Source organism: Silurus aristotelis (assembly GCF_946808225.1).
Source record: "Silurus aristotelis genome assembly, chromosome: 9".
In the NCBI taxonomy this organism is placed as follows: Eukaryota; Metazoa; Chordata; class Actinopteri; order Siluriformes; family Siluridae; genus Silurus; species Silurus aristotelis.
Window position 1 is genome coordinate 7893696 of NC_139582.1, and position 23184 is coordinate 7916879.

Consider the following 23184-nt stretch of genomic DNA (forward strand, 5'->3'; position numbering starts at 1 on the left):
GGATCGGTTCAATTTCGGTACGGTTCGGGAAAAGAAATAAAAAACATAAAATTGCTTGTCATTTTTTTATTAGTGCAGTTTATTATTATTAACATTTGTGATCATTTAAACAGTTTAAATTTACATTTTTTTTTTTTAAATATAACGCCTGCTTGGTTAAATAATATATAAAATAATATTTTAAAAATATTTGATAAAAAATGTAATAGAATATATCAAATTAATGTAATACACTTTTATTGATTAAATTGAGTAATCATTTAAATTGGCACAAATTGAATTGATAAAATAATTAATATAAATAAAATTTAATTAAATAGTTAACATTTATTAGACCATATTTGGGTAATGCATATGTGTATATCGGGGTGTGTGTGTGTTTTACATAAAGATATGATCTACTTAACTGTTCTTATTTTAGCATACTTTAACAAATGTTTACATTCCTTCCATGTACTTCATCATTGTACTTCATCATTAAAAAAAAATAAAAAAAATTTATTTGGCAAATATATTGGTTAGAGTTGTATATTAGATGTGTGAAGAAAGGCCTGTGTCAGTTATATAGAGCTGTCTTTGTTGAGAGGAGAGAAAGAGAGTGATTATCAGGTAACACCCAGCTGCTTGTGTACTGGATAATTGCCATTACATTTTGCTTAGGGCCGGCTTTAAAACGTGCAACACCCTCCTGTCTCGAAGAAAGAGGGCACTCTTGAACAAGGCTCTGCCCTCACACGTTTTAGCCTGAATAGGAGGCTAATTCTTATTCGAACCTGTGGACTGAATGACGACCTTCCTTTTGTAATACTTGTTTATTATTAATGGCCCCCTCTTGCCCGTACAGTCAAAAAGCCCATTTGAAATTCAAGGCTACATTACATTGGCCATAATTAGCCTTGTGTTCTTAGAGCTTGTGCACATGGACACATTATCAGGTTGCTGAACTGATTGTACTCTTGTTGTGTTCAACTGATAGTATGAAATTCCTAAAATACTATGGTTGTGGTTGGGCTTTTATTGGCTTTTCCAAACCAAGGGAAATAAAAACATTAAAAACACAAGTTGCTTTGATTTACAGAGAGAAAAAACTAACCTTTAATCTTAAAAAACCCTTAAATCATAAAGCTCTTAAATCAACTCTTTTCAATTATATAAATGAATTAATGCACATAAATTTCGTAGAAACTGAGAAGCAATAAAGCAGGAAGCTGAAACATGGAGGAAAATGTTTCCTGATATTACGGCGGTGTTACTGTATATACTGTATAGGAACGAGGTCACGCTGTCTCAGAGTTACGGCTCTGATCCTCCTTGTACATCCATTAGACAAGAAATAATCCTATTTGAGCACTCTTCTACACTCGGGATTGTAACTGAATACAAGTACATTACTCTAAATGAACAGATAATGTGTTTTAAACAGATGCAAATACAGATAATAATAATAATAATAATAGGTGGAATAATCTTTTTCTTCTTTTTAAGAAAGCTTGTTAGAACCTATATTTATATTCATGGAGCAAATACAAAACTCACATTAACATGAATCATACATTTCCAGCATTCATTCATCCTTAGTAAATGACTGGTCAAATACAGACACAAGTAGAGTATATGTATTGATATTTAGAGTACACACAGGATACAGATAATGGCATTGTGTTACATATTTACTCTACATTAAGTTGCATCACTAATGCCAGGAGTTAAGGTATGATTATATATAGCAGCTGAAAATTATTAGAATAATTTCCGGCCTTTCAACCTGTAGACCAGAATTTTGGATTTGGAATCTTGTAGGCCAAACTTCAAGCCTTAATTCAAGCCGAGAACCATTCCGGATGGACTGTCAGAGATGTTTTAGTGATAACTAGTGGGTTTCAGTAGTTCTATCTTGCTCTAATAGCCTTACTGTGTCACAGAAATTCAGCATTTTCCCTTCAGAAGCTGGTGCATGGAATTGCACATACAGTGGACAGAAGCACAAATAGTAAATCAGATTTTTTAAGGCCTGTGGGCAGATAAGCAGAGCATCCCTGCTTGTGGGCAAAGATGGTTTTAAGCCGTACATTTTTTTTTTTTTTATATTATTAGTTTGAAGAATCATATCCGGTTATACAGTGAAGACAATCACTTAAATCACTTATTCAAGTCAACTTTACAAACAAAAGGAAATATCTAGAAGAATAGCTAGCTTATTTCTGTTTAAAATGACATTGATAGGAAGCCTGAATATTCTTAATGCAGGACTGAATCTCTTGCTATGACAACAAACTGATGAGCCATCTGTGCTGACTGCATCTCACGGACAAACCTAACATATTTCTGCCGCTTTCTCTCTAGGGATGAAAAAAATAAAAATGAGATCTGGGGAGAAAAAAAAAATGAAGGCCTTCCATCTTCTTATTTACTGTGTGCAGCTAGCTTAAATTTAAACATTATCTTCCAATCGGGGATGAGCCCTGGCTTTTGCCTGTGAGACAGAACATGGAGGATCTAATAACTTTCGACAGCTCCGATTGATACTGTTTCCTTTGAAAGCTCAATAAGGACCATTACCAACTGGCACAACCATTGTGTCGCAGAGGCATTAGGTGGCTTTATGCACAATGTTGGTGAGCAATAACACTTCATTATTAGCTCATAAATCCTGCTTCACAAAAGCAACTAGCAGTGTAGGAACATAGTACAATTTGAAATATTGTTCAGGGCTTGGAATGTCTTTGATGAACAAATCTCAGTAGAGCAAAGCTTGGCTATAGCATCGGTTTTGACAATAAAAGCTTGACCGGCCAGTGTTTGCACATTAACCACATGCGAATGTTACACCAGCAAATGTTACACCAGTGGACCAGACAAGATGCGCTAAATGTGGCCATGGTAGTCAAAGAAATGCACAATCTGACCAAAAAACAGACCAGAAATGTACAAAATGTAGACAACAGTGACTTGTGTAAAGGTAAGTATGATTTTTTTAAAACATTTCTAAGGTTGGCATAGTCATGGAAACAAAGGCTAACAAAGGCTAACAAAGGCTGTAAAAAAAGACCAGGTTCAAAAGAAAAATAAATAAAATAAATATTATATATATATATATATATATATATATATATATATATATATATATATATATATATATATATATATAAAATTAATAAAAACCATCAAGGGGAAAGTTGAAAGATCAATTTTCATCAGAATTGCAACAAGACTACACTCCAGCCAGTGATCAATAATGAACTGATTAGCGTCCCACACTCATATTAACAGAAGCAGAGGGCCAAACTCTTTCCCCAGACCACTCCACTAGAAGGTCCAGTCACTGCCAAATTAATCAGCTTCAGGTTTTTTGTTCTGTAAATTTTTTTTGCAGTGTAAGTAAAAAAAAAAAAAGTGTAAGTTGTAGACGCATAAGAAGTATTAAAAGACTATAGCAATCAATCATTAAAATCCAACACAGCAAATTATTACAAGTTATATGACTCAATGTTACTGTTAAAATATCTAAGTGCTAAGTATAATCTCAGTGCCAAAATGATTGCCTTAAAAATATGAGTTCCACTGATTTCTTTAAGGGATCTGTGGACAGTTCACTAAATATATAGTTTCCTACAGTGGTGGACAAAGTACACAAACTGTGTACTTGAGTTAAAGCAGCGATACACAAGGTAAAATATTTCTCCAGTAAATCTGCTTCCTTCAAACTTTCACTTGTGTATAAGTACAAAAGTATTTACCCTTTCTTTTCTCTTCCTTATGTAATATGGATTTATTATGGCTATAATGTTCCTTTTATTATATTGATATTATTGAGTCAAACACTGTTTTCTATTAAAATTATCATGAGTCCAAATCCTTCTTTTCAACTACTTAAAAAAAAAAAAATCACATAAATGAGGCCACAGGTGTTGTGGCAAGTCAGAGGCAGGAGTTTCTTCCTCTCATAATGTTCTGCTTGCTGTTGAACTGATGCTGAACTGTATGTTGGTGATAAGTGGATACACCGAGTGCCAATAAAAACAAGTTTAATACAGAGCGTGAGCTCGACCCTGATTGGTGGTTTGCTGTGTGTTTGGTTAAGTTTTTATCCGCTCATAATTAAAACAAACAGCTGATTTCACATAAAGTAGTTGAGTAAAAAGTAAGAGATTTGACTTTGAAATATAGTGAAGTTAAAGTAAAATCTCCCCAAATCTAAATACTTCAGCAAAGTACAGATATGTGAAAAAGCTACTTAAGTACAAAACAAATTACATTTACTTCCTTACTGTCCACCACTGGTTTCCTAAAGCGGTTCATCCACTGATAAAAACACTTACCTGTAAGATTATTAAAGAAAAATTTTAACAGGAAATTAAATGGTTCTAGATTTCATTTTATTTTATTTGTATAGCGCTTTTAATAATGGCCATCGTCCCAAAGGCAGCCTTACAGAATTAAATAGATTATAAATATAAATGATAGTTTGTTAAATTAATCAGAGACAAGAAAAAACTCCCTGGGATGATCTGAGGAAGAAACCCTTTAAAGAAACCAGACTCAGAAGGGACCCCCACTTCATTTTGGTAACACTGAATGTCTATTGATTGCAGATCTATAGTTATATTTCTTATATTTACTGTTGTTGATGTTATCAACTGTTCAATAACTGATTTACTTTTGATGACATTAAACTCCCCCCCCCCCCCAAATTTTATAATGCTAGGAAATGTACCATCCCTATACATTGTGATATATATTATATATATATTGTACATCATGTCTTCAAGAATCATGATATGACTTTTTTTTGTCATTTGAGCCCACCTTAATTACAGTATTAAAAATGCAGGCCCTGATAAATGCTGGCTGTCTGCTGATATTGAATCAATTTACAAGGGAAGGTGGTTTGCGCAAATAGCGTTGGGAGGAGGGTTTCTAATTTGCATATCCCTCCAATCTGGGCTTCTTATTGAGAGTAGATGTCTGAGGGATATTTTCTGTAATAATATTTTGTGTACCTTTTTATGGAATTGCAATGTAAAGAAATAATAGGATGTCATTTGAATTTTTAAAAATAAAATACACAAAAGCTTTTTTTTTTTTTTTTTTTTACACAAAAACTGGAATTGCACTGATTGAGATGAATGAAGGTAGGAGGAAGATAGGGGGGTTAGTGTACGTCTGTGGTGGTGGTGCTTGGGGGTTGTTGGATGTATTTGCTATTGGTGGGTGACACTGGAAGTGTAAACAAGCTGTGGGCTCAGAGCCAGCATTTGGGCTGGAGCTCATTACCATTCATTCTGGGCCAACACACACAAAACGGTGGAGCTGAGCTCAGGGGGGGTGAGGGATCACTCTCTGGTGGGACTGTGTGTAATCTCCTGTCACACCAGCTGGGCCCATATTGATGAGAATATTAAATCTGTGTAGACTGAGCTCCTTTTCGATACGTTCCATTAAGCAGTAGCAGATACTAATAAGGGTATGTGGCCTGGCAAAAAAAAAACATTTGAAAGAAGAAAATACAAAACTATAGCTTTGTTTCAAAATTTCATGGTTGACAACAATTAGAAGGAAGATGAAAAACCTGCTGCATTCTGCGAACAACAGCAGCGATCGATTTCTGTAATGGGGGGGGGGGGGGGGTGTCTGCTGGATAAGACAAAAAAAATAATCCCCATTATTTTGTATGAGGATGCAGCTGCAGGGGTTGACTAAACCCCCAAATGCAGAGAGGGGCAAAAAAAGTCATATTCATCTGCATAAGTTAACAAAAATGAAAGGAGCAAGAACTCCCATGATACCCATAATCAAAGTGGATATGACATGTTTCCCTAGTTCCCTTTTCCTCGCTCCGCTCTCTGTGCTTTGCTTTTCTGGGCAGTGGGGAGGTTTCTCAGGGGACCCCTGGTAGTCAGGACCTTTTGGATTAATTGGAATAAACACTGGTGTTGACTTATTCGGCACTTAAAAAAAGAAGTTTTAACAACTGCCCTCACGCACACCTGTTCTCCAGTTGTGACGCACATGCTCACTCCGACTCCACCGTCATCAGCCGAACCGCCCTCCCCTCGCTCTCTCTCTCTCGCTCGCTCCCTCCCTCCCTCTTTTTTTCACCTTTTTAGCAGCCGTATAGGGCTATAAAAACAGCGATTGCACAAATAAAGCGAGCTGATGAAAATAATATTGTATACAGTCATGAAGCTGCCGCAAATGTTGTGTGTACATGTTGAGCCCTGTGTGGGGGTTTTTGGGTGGTGGGCAGGATTTAACATAAAACAATGAGAAAAGTGAAAAGGGACAAAGCAGATATGAATATGAAATATTTAAAAAAAAAAAAAAAAAAAGAGACTCCGGAAAGGTGCAAGTGTAAATATAAATGTAAAATAAAACCTTTATGAAAAAGCAAAAAAACACCCCCAGATGTACCCCTCCCTCTGTAGGTCTCTGTCTTTGTCTCGCCCATTTTTATAAATAAGACTCCATTAATAAGAAAGTCAAAACTGGAAGAAGGACAAGTATTTTGCATTATAAGCGGCATTGTTCTGTATTTCTCGCCCTCAGAATACCTCGATTCAGGATAAATAGATCCCAAAGGGAGAGTCCAGATTAATATTTCCCCCTCTCTTTGTGTATTGTTGCTTTCTTTTTTTCTTTTTTTTTCTTTTTTAATTAAGCGAGATGGTGTGTTGAATTTCGGGGGGTACCTGCGACAATGCTGGCCAGTTGCTGAGTCCGGGTGATGGGATATAGGCTGCGTGCCTGCACGATGGCTGCCGCGATTTTCTTGGCGTGTTGCTCCTCCCCGTACGCAGCCAGCACACACGCAAGCGCCCGCTGATCTAAAGCGCTGACGGCGTCAGCCGCGCAGGGCATGCCGGGGTACCTACGCACAAACAGGAGCCCAATTAAGCCACTTGACGTCACGAGTTCCTCGCCGACAGGAGCAAAGGCTTACGGCTATTCGACAACAGAGCAAAGAAAGAAAAGAAAGAAAAGAAAGAAAGAAAGAAAAGAAAGAAAAGAAAGAAAAGAAAGAAAGAAAGAAAGAAAGAAAGAAAGAAAGAAAGAAAGAAAGAAAGAAAGAAAGAAAGAAAGAAAGAAAGAACAAACACCCTCCCTCATTTCCTCCTCCTCTTTTCTTTCCCTTCCCACTCTGGGAGATGTGGGCTCAAGATCTATAAAAAGAGCACGTGTGTGTGTGTGTGTGTGTGTGTGTGTGTGTGTGTGTGTGTGTGTGAGTGTGAGAGAGAGAGAGAGAGAGAGAGAGAGAGAGAGAGAGAGAGAGAGAAACGAGAGAGAGAGAGAGAGAGAGATATGGTAGATAGCAAATATATGGATCTCAACCCCAATGTCTAAAGTAATCCAGCAATTATTTTTTTTTTTTATGCTATGACTTGTGGAGTTTTCCATTTAAGGCACCCACATCTCCAAACTGTGGGAAGCAAGTGAAGTAGGAGAACAGACAGACAGACAGACAGACAGACAGACAGAGAGAGAGAGACAGAGAGAGAGAGAGAGAGAGAGAGAGAGAGAGAGAGAGAGAGAGAGAGAGAAGAAACCATACATCCACAGATTGAAATTAAAGTACTAGGTATTTAATGAAATTAACACGTAAATTAAGAGTTAGCACTGGCTGAGTCAGAGCTGCTTAAACAGAGCAGTCGATAGGCCCCGCCCCTTTCGCTCTCGATGTTCACAATTACAAAGATAATCAATGCAATTCGAAGCGTCTCAGAGTGGGCGGGAAAATACGCCTAACGCAATTAAATCATTTTGCCTGTAATACTTCGTTGTTCTGAGTGAATAGTCAAGCAAAACTAAAATCCGAGTTCATGGTAACTTCATTTATTTAGATTAGATTAGATTAGATTAGATTCAACTTTATTGTCATTGAAAATGTTACGAAAAACAGTTAGCATCTAACAGAAGTGCATTCGTAGCAATGTTAAATATTTACATATGGGCAGGTTGGAAAGGCTATGATTTATGATAGATATGAATAAATATTGATAAATAAATAAATTATATTACATCAATAATGTGAATATATACTTTATCGCCAAACGTTTGCGGACACCTGGTCATAAGTATGATATGTGCTTTTTTAACCATCGTATTCCACATTTGTTTCCAATTTGCTCTTATAATTCCCTTCACTCTTCTGGGAAGATGTTCCACTAGATTTTGGAGAGTGCATGTGGACATTTGGGTTCATCAGCCATAAGAGTGCCAGTAAAGTCAGATACTGATGTAGATGAGTTGAGGAGGCCTTGTTCTAACTCAGTAGGGTTGAGATCAGAGCTCTATAGCAGACCACTCAAGATCTTCCTCTCCGAACCATGTAAATTATGTCTACATTGAGCTCGCTTTGTGCACAGGGGCTGCCATGCTGGAACATGTTTGGGTTTTCAAGTTCAAGTGAACGCATCATTTTATTATACCGTGTCTAAAGACATCCTATTGTGGGCCTCCTACTTTGTGGTACGAATTTGGAGAAAAACAACATATCAGGAAAGGTTGGGTGTTTGTTGCATATAGTGTAAATAAACAGTACATGGAAAAGGGTATTATAAACAATGAGTACAATGGTCATGGGTAGCGCAATAAGGAGATATTGCATACAGTGTTCAATTAAAGATGATGTTTAACCAAACCGGCTCAATTCTTAAGGCTTTGATATCGTTATTGATCAAAAGATCGTGGTTCAAACGTGGTTGGCTGATCATGGCTGACCGTGTGCTCAAACCCCATCTTCCTAATATGGATAGGATAGGATCTGCGAAGGAGGAATTTCACTGAACCGTATATATGTATATAGGGCTGCAACTAACGCTTGTTTTGATAATCGATAAATTGGACGATTATTATAATTTTTATTTATTTTTTTTTTATTAGAATCAATCGGATTGAAAAAATGCAAAAGCCTCATATTGAGTTTAACTATCTTTAATTTTGGGCATTATAGTGGCTGCTTGTTTAGGAGTGTATGGGGGATTTCTCCTTTAAACTAATTCACTCATGCTGGATTGTTTCTTCAAAAAAATACAGTATTTGAGTATGAAAGGTGAAGCAATTTGTGTAACTCAAAATTTGTTTTTAATGATAATTGGAGATGTTGACAACCATACTTTAAAAAAATCAATATAAAATATAATACATCTCAACAATTTTTGTCAAAAAACGGATCCACAGATATTTTGTTCAGCTGTGAAGATATAAGCATCTAGAATATATATAGAATATATATATAGTTAATTATATATACACAGTATATATTATATATATATATATATATATATATATATATATATATATATATATATATATATATATATATATATATATATATATATAGTTAGAACCATGCTTGGAAACAGATAAGTTACTGTTGTAGTAAAGAAATGCTAGAAAAAGAGAAACGCAGCAAGCTAACAGGCTTAATTTAAATAAAATAAAATTAAAATAAATCAATAAAAAATGCATTGGTGTGCAAATGCTGAAAACCACACCAGTGACTTAAACTGTAATTGTTTACTGCCACTGGTTTTTGCTGCTTTTAGATTTAGTGTTTGTTCGATGTCACGATCGAGCTGATTGCGCTAACCTGATGCTCACGGGTCACGACAGAACAGATCCGGTGCGACTGTCCCGAAGTTAGCAAACAAACAGTTTACACAACAGCACTTCATTTTCACATGATGAGGATTATAGAGTTTTTGCTCACCGCGCTGATGTTTCGCCTTCATTCGTGACACCAGTTTTCTTTTCATGTGATCATGCATCACTGTGGTACTTCCATACCACACAATCTCAGCTTTGCATAACTTGTTGGTTACAGTCTGCTTGTTGCATTTAATATAAAATGCTCCCATGCTGTGGATGACTTGGGGGACACACTTTTTCCTGCTGCCGATTGACCCTGTACTGTCCGGCATTTCGCAAGCAGCTGTGTTATTTTTTCGTCACTTTAACCGTAACTTGAGCAGCCCAACTAATTGATAACATGGTTCGTTGACGGCGAATTTCATTATTGATTATTATCGATTTTATCGATTAGTTGTTGAAGCCTTAAATGTATGTCATAAGTAACAGCCTCTCACTAAGCTTGGAACCAAAGAATATCGCAGGTAGCACTCGGGTCTTTACAGTCCCACCAAATTACATAAACCTATGTGCTCATTCGTGGTACATAGGTGAGCATGTAGGCGAGCTAAAAATGGGTATCTGTTTTCTGCCCGTTTTAATGTACCTCTGCACTGTGGAAAGCAGCATTTCAATTCGACTATACATAGATTGTCCACTGTAAAATGCTCATCCTCTACAAATGTCCCTTAAGAGAAAGCCAGTCACACAATTCTATTCTATAATTGGCAGGGGGCCTTGAGATGTAGGCGCCGCCTTGGCCTTTTTTCCGCTAACAACAAAACGAATCGTGATCTTTCTCTTTCATTACGTGAGGACATCTACGGTGGCTTTCGCAGTGATGTTTTTTTGTTACTTACGTGGGCACAAAACAGCGCTGGAAGCATTACTCAGATGGCAAGGGAAAAGAGGATAAACCACCTATTCTTTCCTTTCAAGGTCAGTGGGAGTTGAATGAGTGCATCACGTGGCCTTAAAGTTTAGTTGCTGATGGTAGTGTTGGGGCGACGAGAAGGATTAGCATTTACAGACTCTGTGGGCTGGGCTTCATTCGACCTGCTGGAAACTTCTCTCTCTCTCTCTCTCTCTCTCTCTCTCTCTCTCTCCCCCCCACTCTATCTCGCCCCCAGAATAATTCAAGACTCAGTCATAGTGGGTGTTTTATCCAGTTCATTACCATGCAGCAAACTTCTGACTTCTTAAAAAGCAAAAACTTGTATCCATTATTCAATATGACAAGAGGGACATTAAATAGGTAGATAATGAGTGCTTTGTTGGATGAATAGATATTAATTCTGGCAAATAAAAGACCCCACAAGTAAACAAAGCAAATGGCGGCTATTAGCAACGGCAAACTGTTTTTCTTCGTGAATTTTAGTTAGTGTAACATTGGCAGCTATGCATGGAGACAAAGTGTGTCGCTTCGAGCTGGCAGGTTTTCACACAGTCACATTCTTCACCAAATTATGTAAAATGATGTGCTCATGGGTGGTAATTTTTAGAAAACTTGTTGCTCATTGAGTTGACTTATATCCCATTCTTCTGGCTTCCCTTCATGTTTGCATAAACAGTTTTTTTCTCGGGACTGGAGCTTGATAACGTCAGGATCGGTTGTTTTTTTTTTCTTTTTTCTAAGGGTGTTATCTCTCTATTAGAGAAAGCTTCCAGCATGTGGGTGGCTGATTCATCTTGAAACAGTCTTACAGCTTAAATGAGGGGAGATTACCATCATACTCACACACCTACTCGCCCACACTTGAGCTTGTAAATACCCATTTCACACTCTCTCTCCCTCTCCCTTTCTCCTAGCGTCCCTTTCGAGCTCATATTCCTCCCATCCCATTTCTTATGTACTTCAGGGAATGCCCATAAAAAGAATGCCAGTGCAATGTCCCACATGTTTGGTTTAACAGGTTTTGGTAATTGCTGTATTTCTGTATTGCTGAGTACTGAATACTTGTGCAACCTGCAATTAAGAACAGCTGAGAAAGTCACAGGGACTCTGGAGTTCTATGTTAAGTATATTTCTCTGGAGTGCTTAGACATCGATGTATCACAAAAATTTTATTAGATAATTATTTCATCTGCATTATATTTTTTTGCTGATTAAAAACCAAATTGAATATATGTTGGCATAAAACCCTTTGGCACATAGATGGCATCTTATTACAAAAACAGCAAATATGGTAGGTGTAGTAACTGACAGCAAGAAAAAATAATTGACTGATATAATGGTGGTAGAAACATGAAAAAAGTTGTCACCTGTCTCCATCCATTCTCATGTCCAGAGGTCCATCTTTGCTGAGAGAAAAGCCCCTCTCTGCCATGTCCATCTGCATCGATGAGCAGCCAGCATCCAACAGAACAGCATCCACATTCCTGTCTCCCAAACCAAGCCCGATGAGCAGGTCCTTTAATTCACTAAAGCGCCCAAGAATGGGCTTGACCTGGCCCCTTTAAAGAGAAAATAACAAAATGAAGAAAAAGTCATTCTTAATCTGTTTTCCATGACCTGCTAAATTCCAAATCATTGGCTTCAACAAAAGCCACTCCTATAAAAATGCTCTATTTTGTGGAAACCCAGAATTCTGCAAGATAAATTTTTTTGGCTAAATAAATCATGGAATTCTTACGCATCACAAAGATACTTCAGTTTTGTCATAGGGGCAAAAAGTGTCCAAGTCACCTCAGGCATCAACTTCCTAATAACACCAAATCATTGGGCCAGCAAATCAAAAACTCAATTTCTACCACTGCTATGCTGTGACATTCACCTATTCATGACTTTCCCACTTCAAAGGTTGTGCACACTGTGCGATTTTGGCCACGACTTGGTTGTCCGAGACAAATAATAAAAAATAAATAAAAAAAAGATTCCTAGGCCAAAATGTTTTCCCTTCAATGAAATTCTGCCCGTTTTAGAAGATTTCAGACTCTTTCCTGCAGTGTCACTTCTCAGACAACGACCGTCAAACTCAGAACCAATAGGGGCACCGGACCTGATAAATTTTAAACAACTCAGGGAAAATGTCAAAACAAGTCAGGTGGACAGTACAGCATGAAGAGAAACATATTGAGTTGTGGAGGGAAAAGAAATGTCATCAAGAAATGTCATAAACAAAATTCATTATAAATTTTGTTTGCAGATAGCTACCATTAGTGAGAGAACCCAGGTCTGAACATGTCGCGGATTGATGCGTTAAAACTTTGCATCAGTCCACGACACGATCAGACCCGTCCTCTAGGCATTCTACTTTAAGTCCTACAGTGTGACATGGGGATCATGTTCGTACAGTCGGACAAGAAACAGTTGCAAAGCACTATTAAAAAAATCGTACAGTGTGAGCCGGCATTAGTCTAGTCTCAGACTGCTGAGTAATGGTTCTTCAGTGTTATGTTGTAATTCTTTGTTTTCTCACAGAAAATAGCCTGCTACCCCAACCAATGTCTGACCAAGTAAGCTACTCCCCTGAGATTTGACTCAGGATAGCATTGTACCACAGTAAATATTCACATCTTACATCTTAAAGTCTTACAAGGAGTGGGGGAAAGGAGCCCAAGTCATACATAGTAATAACTTAGCCCTCCTCCCTTCTCTTGATTCAACTAACAATCACAAAGATCCTAAAATCTGTAGGTACAGTAATGACACCCAGTTCTACCAGTCCTTTCCACCAGAGAACTTTTCAGTGACAGATTTCAGCATGCTTTAGAGGATTCTCAGTACGAATGAAAAACTACCACTGAAAATTCACCCTAGGGAAAACAGAGCTTATTTTATTTTTATTTTATAGCACTTTTAACAATGGGCAATGGCAGTATAGTGCCTATATGTTTGTTTCTTATAATTGTAAGTTTATGCCTAATAAGCAAACCAGTAGTCCTGAAATGGCATGAGAAAGAAACCTTGAGGGGAACCAGACTCAAAAGGGAAACCCATCCTCATCTGGGTTGCACCGAAAATCTATTCATTATAGGTTCATCATGGTTGAGGTGTGCAGTTACAGGTGCATAAATGCAAAACTGCTCATGCAAGCTGTGGTCCTGAGCCATTGTAGTAGATATTAATTACAGTCCAAATCCATCCTCATAGGTCTTGAGTAGCTCAGTAACTTCAGGGATCTTTAAGCTGTTGAGCTGCAACCATCCCCAGCTGCACAGGGTCTTCTCCAATTAAAGAGCACTCACTCTATATGTAGGGATGAATTGGGCCAATCAAAAAAAAAAAGAAGAAGGAAAAAAACACTGGTCACTGGTTTATGTTTACTGCTCCTAACCTATTAACTATACTGCTCAGTTTGCTATGTTAGGGAAAACATAAACTAAGACATGGTGGTCAGCTACCTTTCACAGACAAAGCAAAATTGATCAACATCTTGAAGATATGGATTTGGACTATATTTCCTTGTCTAAACACTAACCATCTTAGACCTAGCAGACTTAAATTATCTATTGGTTAAACAAGGGAATAGCAATGATCAATCTGGTGCATAATGCAGTAGTATATCTAGTTCTTCTATCAAGCAGAATGTGTACATTATGGTTTTCTTTATAATAATGACTCGTAGTCCTAGGTTGCCTACAGAATTCGACAAATGGTTTACATTTGATTAAGCGCTTTGATCAGATTGATTTTCCTATCGGAAATCACAATTAACAGTTTTTTCCAAACCAGTAAAATGAATTGTCCAGCTTCTGAATATTTGCTTTGCAGATTCTTTCACAAGCTGAAATGACTGAAGACTCAGCTCTTTCAAAATTGGTTTTATATTGATGTAGATGCACCCTCTGCATTCTCACTCAGAGTGAGGGTTTGTGTTTTATTTTTTGTCTTTCCTTTTTCTATTCCTTTCGAGTTCCTCGACATCATTGCACTGTATAAGTTTGGTTGTTTCTATTGAACAATACTTTTTACACATTAAGAAAGCCTTACAATATTTTTGACATGTTCACAGCCTTACAGTCTTGTTTGGCTGTTTGTACTGTTTTGTGACCAGTTGCTTGTAGTGCAGAGAATTAATTATAGCTCTCAGTTATAAAAAAAAAAAAAAAAAAAACTATCCTGCAGCTACTTCTGGTTATTGACAGAAACGTACTGCATATATTCAGCTCCATTAACAGCTAAATGCTTGGATTGCACTCATAAATTTTTATTAAAGATCTGATGAGTGCACAAATGTGAAAAAAGTATTAAGGCAAGATGGGGTAGGAATTCTGAGACAAGTACAGCTCTGTGCATCACTCTGGCCTCGTGCTGCCTGCAGTCTCATGGAGTCAGGATAGGAAAGAACACTGTGACAAGTGTACTTCTGCTGTAGTGCAGAGCTGGTTACCCAGTTGCTAAGGTCCTAGTGGGCATGTGACTACTGCAGTTCATAAACTATTGCTGAGAGAGAGAGAGAGAGAGAGAGAGAGAGAGAGAGACCACAAACCAAATAATATGTATCCCACAGGGAAGGTAACAGTCCATTTGTTTATCACCTTGGAGACATGAAGAAAAAGAGAGATAGAGTGGGGGAAAGAGATTTGCTGCAGCATACAAGTTAATTCGGCACACGCCAACACGCACTATGAATCAATGCTTGCACACACTTTAACGTGTGTGTTGCTAGAGACGGTAATGGAAATTAGAAGGCAACGCTGGCATCTTCAATCATTCCGATTGTTACAGATCGAAATTCTTTTTGTTTGCACTACCTTATAAACTTCAAGCAGGTTGGTTAGGAAATATACTCAAATTAGAAGTTTCTTAGAAGAGTCTTACAATCTAAAAATACAGTAAGAGTGAATTTACTGTACTGTGATTGCTTCTCCTGTCTCGGTCATTCCCTCTCGCTGAACTTCTGTCTGACTGATGAGACACCATACATTTTTCATGTGACATTTTGTAGGTTGTTGTGCAAATGAAGCATGACCCTTGTAAACAGATAACACAGCTCAGTAAAAGAAACAGGAGAAGAAGTAGGAGAATCTCTGCACAAAACCAGGGAGGAATTGTGTCTTACCTCATGGCAATCATGTTTTGATCAGGCAATGATCCCCATCACATAGCACACCAAGAGATCCTTTGCCTTCTTGCCAAACACTCGAGCCATGACGCAAAATGTGAGAGAGGGGAGTGACAGAGGAAAGAAACCTCCTCTCTGTTTGGCATGAGCAAAAGTCCTCCTTCTCTCCCACACGTTTTATCCGGGGGCTCTACCCATTAGACCATGCAGTCCCGGTGCCTGCACGCCCACGAGCCAGCTTGAAAGATCAAGGGCAAGTCTGCACCCACAGCCAGGGCTTTCCTCGCTACTCTCTCCCACCATTTCTCTCATTAATTTGTCAGATAATCTATAGCGAGGCATTTTCCTGCTCACCCACACAGGCTCACAATGGGACCCACCATGGATCAGTGGGTTCGGAGAGATAGAAAATAAGTGCTTGGGCAGCCACCTCTACCCTTTTCATTGACAATACACAGAAAATTTAAGGCCTCAGAGGTGCCAAGCTTCTCCCTGCATCCTAAGCCCCTGATCTGATAGCTTTAATGCCTTTTCCTTCACCGGGTTTTATCTCTTCATATAAAACCCCAATTGGTCAAACAATAAGAACACTAGCTAGGCTCAGACATCATTCCCAGAATAAAGGGTTATGAGATTATCACGAGACAGTTTTAAGGGTTTCCACCATGGCCTGAGGTTTTAAAAAAAAAAAAAAAAAAAAAAAAAGAATCTCAAGGCTCTAACCTCTATTAGGTAGATAACTTTTGGTGTCTGTGAAAATCCTCAAATGATGTGGAGTGGGTAATCACTTTAGCATGACACAACAGAGAACCAATAGTGGTTTTCTTAAAGCCTACAAGAACTTTGAACTTTGATAATAATAGATTGAAATTGTCAGCGAGCAATGGAACCTTTATAAATGCTCTGCTTGAACGATTTATCGGAAAACGGATGCATTATGGCATGCCTCGTGACAGACCCCTTCAAATGGTTCAAACACAAAAAATACCTTTAAAAGATTTGCATTTTAATCTACAAATCGGTAATCAGACAAACATCAGAAGCATTATTCCAAATAAAACGCTAAGTTGGAATTTCAGTGGTTTTGACCATAGTTGTGTAAACATTGAACACCTACAAGAACAAAGCCACACAAACCATCAGCAATTAGTGCATCGTCTTCTAGGGAATTTAGTGCATAATGATGTTACTGTAAAAGAAGACACCTGTGCAATAAGCAAGATCTAATTGTGTATTTGTGACAAAAATTTAGCTGACATTGTTTTTCTAGTGTGTCCTGATGTTCAATCGTTATTAATACTAGCACTTGTATATATAGTACTTGAATAAAGTAGAGATACACATGGTAAAATATTGCTTCAGTAAAAGTGCTCCCTTTAAATTTTCACTTGAGTAAAAGTATAAAAGTATTTGCTTTCATATGTTTAAAAAGTACTATGATTTATTACGACTATAATGTTCCTATTATAATTTTTGTCACAAGACTCTTGTTTAATCAACTAAGTTCATGTAATAAAACCCTAAGGTTACTCTTATCACACCAGCCTATTCATAGAATGATATTAATGAGTCAAACACTGATTAATATCTATTCAAATTATCATGAGCCTAAAGCCTTATTTTCAACTAAAACCGCAGGTGTTGTGGTAAGTTAGAGTCAGGCATTTTTCTGTAATTTCTTTTAGGTGAATTTTTAAACACATATACTCAAATCCCTATATTGTGTCACTTTTATTATTCTACCTTGTCGTATTTTTAGATTGGCCACGCCAGAACTGTCTGGTAAAAAGTTATAAAATTGGGCAAACTTGTTGGGGAGGGTCTAATGAACATTTTGACTAAATATAAGCCATGTTCCTCTGTCAGGTCAAATTTTGCCCTGAATAAAATCTCCATCCGGTCTTCAATCTTCAAGAAACAACTTTTAGTTAACATCTATCTGCCTCTAATCATCTTTGATCCTTTACTGTCCTAACTTTTACTACAGATAGTGACTCCATCGTAAACTGTAAATATCACAGGTGGAGACATGGCCTAGCCTACCCAGAAATCTTAAGGAATGGTAATCAGTATTAAATAGTGTACTGTAATCTGTGCATACTTTAACAAATGAAAGTACATAATTTAGCAAAACTGAGCAATCTGCAGTACTGTAATGAATAAACTATGCAGTATATATGTAAGTAGTAGCGGGTGCATAAATAAGCGCCTGGTTCACGAGTAGAGGGCGAAGCATACGCTGCTACATTTGTCTGCTGCCAAAACAACCTATTTTTACAATTTTGCCGTATCGCTATCGTCATCGCAAGATCGAAAAATCGTAACTCGAATCATCGTAGCTCGACTGTATTTTGAACGATGACTGAAACCTTGTATAATGGGCACTTCTCATGATTATTGCCATTTTGTGATAAATCGCTTGTTGTATTCCTCAACTGAAAGTCACTCTGTACCAAAACATCTACCAAATGAATCAATGTAAATGTAAATTTGCGAGTACCTTTATGGCCATTAAGTTGTGTCACTTTGTGTGCCAGGCATCGATAAATTCCCCACACCAAGGTGAGTTGTTATTATTATTATTATTATTACTATTTTTATTATACTAAGTAAAACCTGCCTCATGCCAACTACTGGAAAAAAGGACTATTTGTGCTAATTAATCTAACAAAATCTGCATGCTGCATGTAAACTAAAGCACCATTTATATCAATTGTTAATTGAAGTAAAATAAGACATTTCACCTGGGGTCTATTTCATAGCTCAAAAGATAGATAGTGTGGGGAGGTAGGAAAATAAATAAATCAAATAAAAATCAACCTGCTATGCAGCTATTGCTCATTTTACCCAAGGAAGGAAACCTCGTGAAATGCCCTGCAACTGGCAGATCAATAACTGAGAAAAAAAACGAAGAAAAAAAAAACCACTGATTAAATTGGGGAAAAAAGAGAATCCCCAGGCTTACATCCAGCCCCAGCACCCTGTACTGTTCTCTAATAAACACAAAGCAGTTGGCACGACACATTCACACTGATGATTAAACAGTATTAAAAAAAGGAAATGCTATGTACTTGTCATGCACCTCAATTGCTTTGCAAAGTTTTCCGGATCACGCAAACCGATTTTATTAACGAATTGAATAATTAAGTCATTACTCATTGTGATCAAGCGTAGTACAAAATGCCAGTATTATATTACAGGACATGTATTTTAAGCATATAAAGTTTGTTCTGTTGTCACTGATTGAAGATGATGGCGTCTAAATGTCTGATGACAACGACACAGCTTGTCGTGACACACACTGTCATGGCTGTTAAAGCCTAGTGTTTATGACACGTCTATGCAGGCATTATGCCAAATGACATTATGTGAGATATTTGATAAATGGCTGGATGTAATTAATTTGACAATGTGAGAGGCCGAAACGTGTGTACGCACACACACAGCCAGTAGTCATAAAATCCACACTTTTTCACTGTACTAGTGACCATGGCAACATGTGACTTGGTAGTGTTCTATTCCTTAAATGATTAGTTCAGAACGTCAGTTTTATTCAGAAACACGTGATATAAATAACAGTGTTTAAATGAGAGCTGGCTAGTGATGCAGGGAAAATGTATATTTTTGTATAGTTCTGAAATCACAGAATTATGGAATGACAAAGAATTGGTTGAGATTTTATACAAAATGCTTTGCTGTGATGTTTAAATAAAGAATTTCACACACACACAATGACAGGTTAAGTGAATGGCATTGTTTATCTGTGGCACCTATCAAGGTGTAGTTTATACACAACAGTCAGTTTTTAAAGGTGATAAGTTTGAATCAGGAAAAATAGGCACATGTAAAGATCTGTGCAAAGCAAATGAGGATGGTAAGATGACCTGAACAGAGCTTCTACAAAGCAGCAGATCTTGGTGGATGTTTCCAGGATGCAGATGTTCGTATCTTTCAAAAGTGGTCCAGGTAAAAACTACCGGTGAACTGGAAACAGGGGCAATGGCATTCAGCGCATTAATACAGGATAGCTAACATTAACTTTTGAGCAGATCATTTGAGAGATATACAGTGTGTATATATATATATATATATATATCACTAATGGGTGCTAACCATGGCACATAGATGCTATCCATGCCACACTAGGAAAACCCTATAAAAGCAAAAACATATTCCCTATTCTATTTCACATCAACTTCAGGAACTGACCGAAGGGTGCAAATGTAATTAGATAATCAATGTTATTTACTTCACGTGTCAGTAATCTGATGTTATGGCTGGTTGGTTAATTGTGTCTGCAATTGTATATCTATTATGAACAACAATACATATCTGTGTGTAGTGATATTTGTATGTTAGTTGTATGCTCTAGTTGAATTTGATCAACTTGAACAGTTGAATGTGCAAAAATGATGGGCATGTTACATAACATGGGTGTGGGAGAAAAGCATATGCATAACCCAACTCCGAATACACAGAACTTTCCTGGCATGAAAACCGAATTCAAAATGTGGGGATTTTCTAATACAATATTGAAACATACTTGAATTTGATTGCAGATTGCATGAACGATGTAGAGGAAAGATAACTGAGTAACTGCCTACATGTCTTTTACAATATCTACTCTCAGAACTGCTTGATTATGATCAGAGATTATACTGAGATTTAGTGCACAGAAACCTTTCAAAGCTGGGCATTGCTTGTCAATCCACATGAAAAACTTTGTAGTAGATTGCATTAGAATTAGTATTATTTACATTTTCATCCAAATATAGTCCAGAAGATTCAATTGTCATTTTACGAGCTGTCTCTGTAGCTAGCTTGCTGAACTATTGCAAAGTCTCCAACCAATTGCAGAACTTTCCAGAGGTTTTTAGAAGATTTTTCTGAAGTCCTGCCTTTTTTATTGAGAAAGCTCAGCTCACTGACAGATATACGTGCAGATCCTGTGGCTCTTTATAGATCCTATTGGGTATCAATGCTTTGCGCAATACCTGGGAATGACAAGAGTGCCTAGCAACCCAGCAGGAGTGGGAGGCAGCGTGTCACAACTCACAGTGGTACAGAGAGAGTGGGCAGCACGGCAATGGGCGCTTTTGTCTGCTACCCAACATCAAAAACACCTGCGAGCCCCCAAACTCTGACTGAAACTCGTACAGATCGAGTAAATGACGCACATGTAATCGGCGGGAGCAAAGCTGCTGACTTTCAAAAGGCGACTTTCTCTTTATTCACCCATAATGCATCCATTATCAACATTATCAAAAACCCATGTGTCACCGACAGTGCAACAAGCAAAGGTCACTGATGCTGTAGCTTTTTAAGAGTCCTTTCAGCATTGACATGTCCATGGCTTTCCTACACTACTAGAGTGTTTCCTTTCCGTTTTATTTTAGCGTCAGGTTCAGCGCCAACGTCTCGACATCTCTTCACAGCTCTGGTAACACGCAAAATTATCAAGAATAAGCAAAGCCCTTGCACATTAACCAGAAATGATGAACTTCTCAGTCTCATGTAAGCTTTTAGATCATTAAACGCGCAAATACCATTGGAGATCGAGAATGCGTGTTTGTAAGAACATATGCCATTGCATGCACGTGTGCTCCAAATAAAGCACTTTAATTGCTTTAAAGGACTCGTCTATTTATAATTGTGCAACCCACATTGCTGATGTCATTTAAAGAAAAAGGTGCACAGTTGGACCAGAATGCATCTCGCCTGAATGGATCCCACACTGGTTCTGGCAGTAGAAAACAGCAACGTCTCTTTGCACACTGAGATAAAGTTGAAAACAGTTCAACAGCAAGCAAAACATGAGAGGAATAAATAATGAAAGAATCTTATTTGCATGATTTTTTTAAGATGAAAAGAAAGTTTTGGGCTCATGATAATTTTAATAAATATCAATGTGTTTGACCCATTAATATCATTCTATTAGTGTCTTTTCATATAAACTGAGTAGATTAAGCAAAGAGTCTTGTATCAAAAATGATAATATGAACATTATAATAGGAAAATTATAGCCATAATAAATCATAGTACTTTGAATACTTAAGTACATTTGAAGGCAAATACTTTTGTACTTTTACTCAAGTGAGGTTTAAAGGGAGAACTTTTACTGTTTCTGGAGTCATATTTTACAGAATGGATCTCTACTTTTACTCAACCACATGGTTTATGTACTTAATCCACCACTGACTGCATTTGGTCCCTAAATAATTGGGTTATTTTCCTATCAGTTGTATTCACACATAGCATGTTTATCCCTAGTTCCACATTTTAAGATGTCACTCATGTATAATGACCTCACCAGGTAGAGGATCTGTTAGAATAGATGCAGTGCATTGGAAATATGTATAAAATGTTGATTGTTTTTACAGACTATCATTTGCGCTTGATTCAGCCAATTGCAATTCTATTAAATACATGAAGCATTAAACAAATCCCTCTCCTGGGCATGTTTTAGAAACTCAAACATGCACTGAGGTTCTGCGACCGTCCATTATGTTCCCCAACCTGAAACAACTGCACAAATGCTCAGAAATGGTTATCTCACAATGTCAGAAAAAAAAACACAGATTTCTCTGGCATCATGAAAGAAGCACACATTCTAAAATACATTATAGAAATGACTTGTTCTTTAGTTTATCATCTTGATAAAAGGTCAATTTCGTGATTTCGGCATTTCTGAAAACTCAAATCAATGTTTCTCTCGAGCTGAGCTACCTCAAGGGAAAGATGTTAGCTCATTGGTTAAGATTTTGGGTAACTGATTGAAAGGTTGGGGGTTCAAGCCCCACTATCACCAAGCTGCCACTCTGGAGCCCGCGAACAAGGCCATTACACCTCTGAAAGTTTTACCATGGCTGTCATTGTGCTCCGACCCCAGCTTCCTGACATTACTTCGAAATGCGAAGAAAGAATTTCACTGAGCTGTAACGTACATGTGACAAGTCAAACACCTTTACCCACCAAAAACCCAGCACCCCACTATCCAGCCCAAACAATAAGAAATACATTAAATTGTGAATTTACATTTAAATTAATTTGCAAAGCAGTACACCACGTCACCCATAACCAGTGGCAAACAAAGTACACAAACCATGCATTTGGGTTAAAGTAAAGATACAGTAGGTTAAAATATGACGCCAGTAAAAATAAAAGTGCCCCCTTTAAACTTTCAGTTTGCCTTCCAAAGTACTATGATTTATTACAGCTATAATGTTCCTATTATCATTTTTGTCACAAGACTCTTTCTTTATCAACTCAGTTTATGTGCAAAGACTCTAATGTTACTCTTATCACACCAGTCTATTAATAGAACAATATGAGTGAAACACTGAATAATTTCCATTTAAATTATCATGAGCCCAAAAACCTTCATTTTTTTTAACTACCGTAATTTCCGGACTATTAAGCGCACCCAAATATAAGCCGCACCCACTGAAAAGATTTTTATTTTAAACATAAATAAGCCGCACCTGTATATAAGCCTACATTGAAACTAATGAACTTTACACAGGCTTTAATGAAAGACAGTGTCTATTAC

General features: G+C 37.4%; 1 protein-coding gene and 1 long non-coding RNA gene across 4 annotated transcripts in view; one reads left to right on the top strand and one right to left on the bottom strand.

Annotated features, from left to right (window-relative positions):
* Positions 1-7510, top strand: part of LOC310730867 — a 402048-nt gene extending 394538 nt beyond the window's left edge. The window contains exon 3 of the long non-coding RNA XR_014534988.1: positions 7440-7510. This is a non-coding gene — a long non-coding RNA (uncharacterized lncRNA). The remainder of the gene's footprint in view (positions 1-7439) is intronic.
* The window catches only part of mettl15 (methyltransferase 15, mitochondrial 12S rRNA N4-cytidine), a 91510-nt gene that overhangs the window by 10832 nt on the left and 57494 nt on the right, over positions 1-23184 (bottom strand). For all 3 annotated transcript variants that reach the window (XR_014534974.1, XM_083550043.1, XM_083550042.1), the window contains exons 4-5: positions 11890-12081; positions 6690-6868 (exon numbers count right to left, since the gene is read on the bottom strand). Coding sequence is in view for 2 of the 3 variants with exons in the window: in XM_083550043.1 (XP_083406169.1) it covers positions 6690-6868; positions 11890-12081 (371 nt within the window). In the remaining variant the exon portion in view is untranslated. The remainder of the gene's footprint in view (positions 1-6689; positions 6869-11889; positions 12082-23184) is intronic.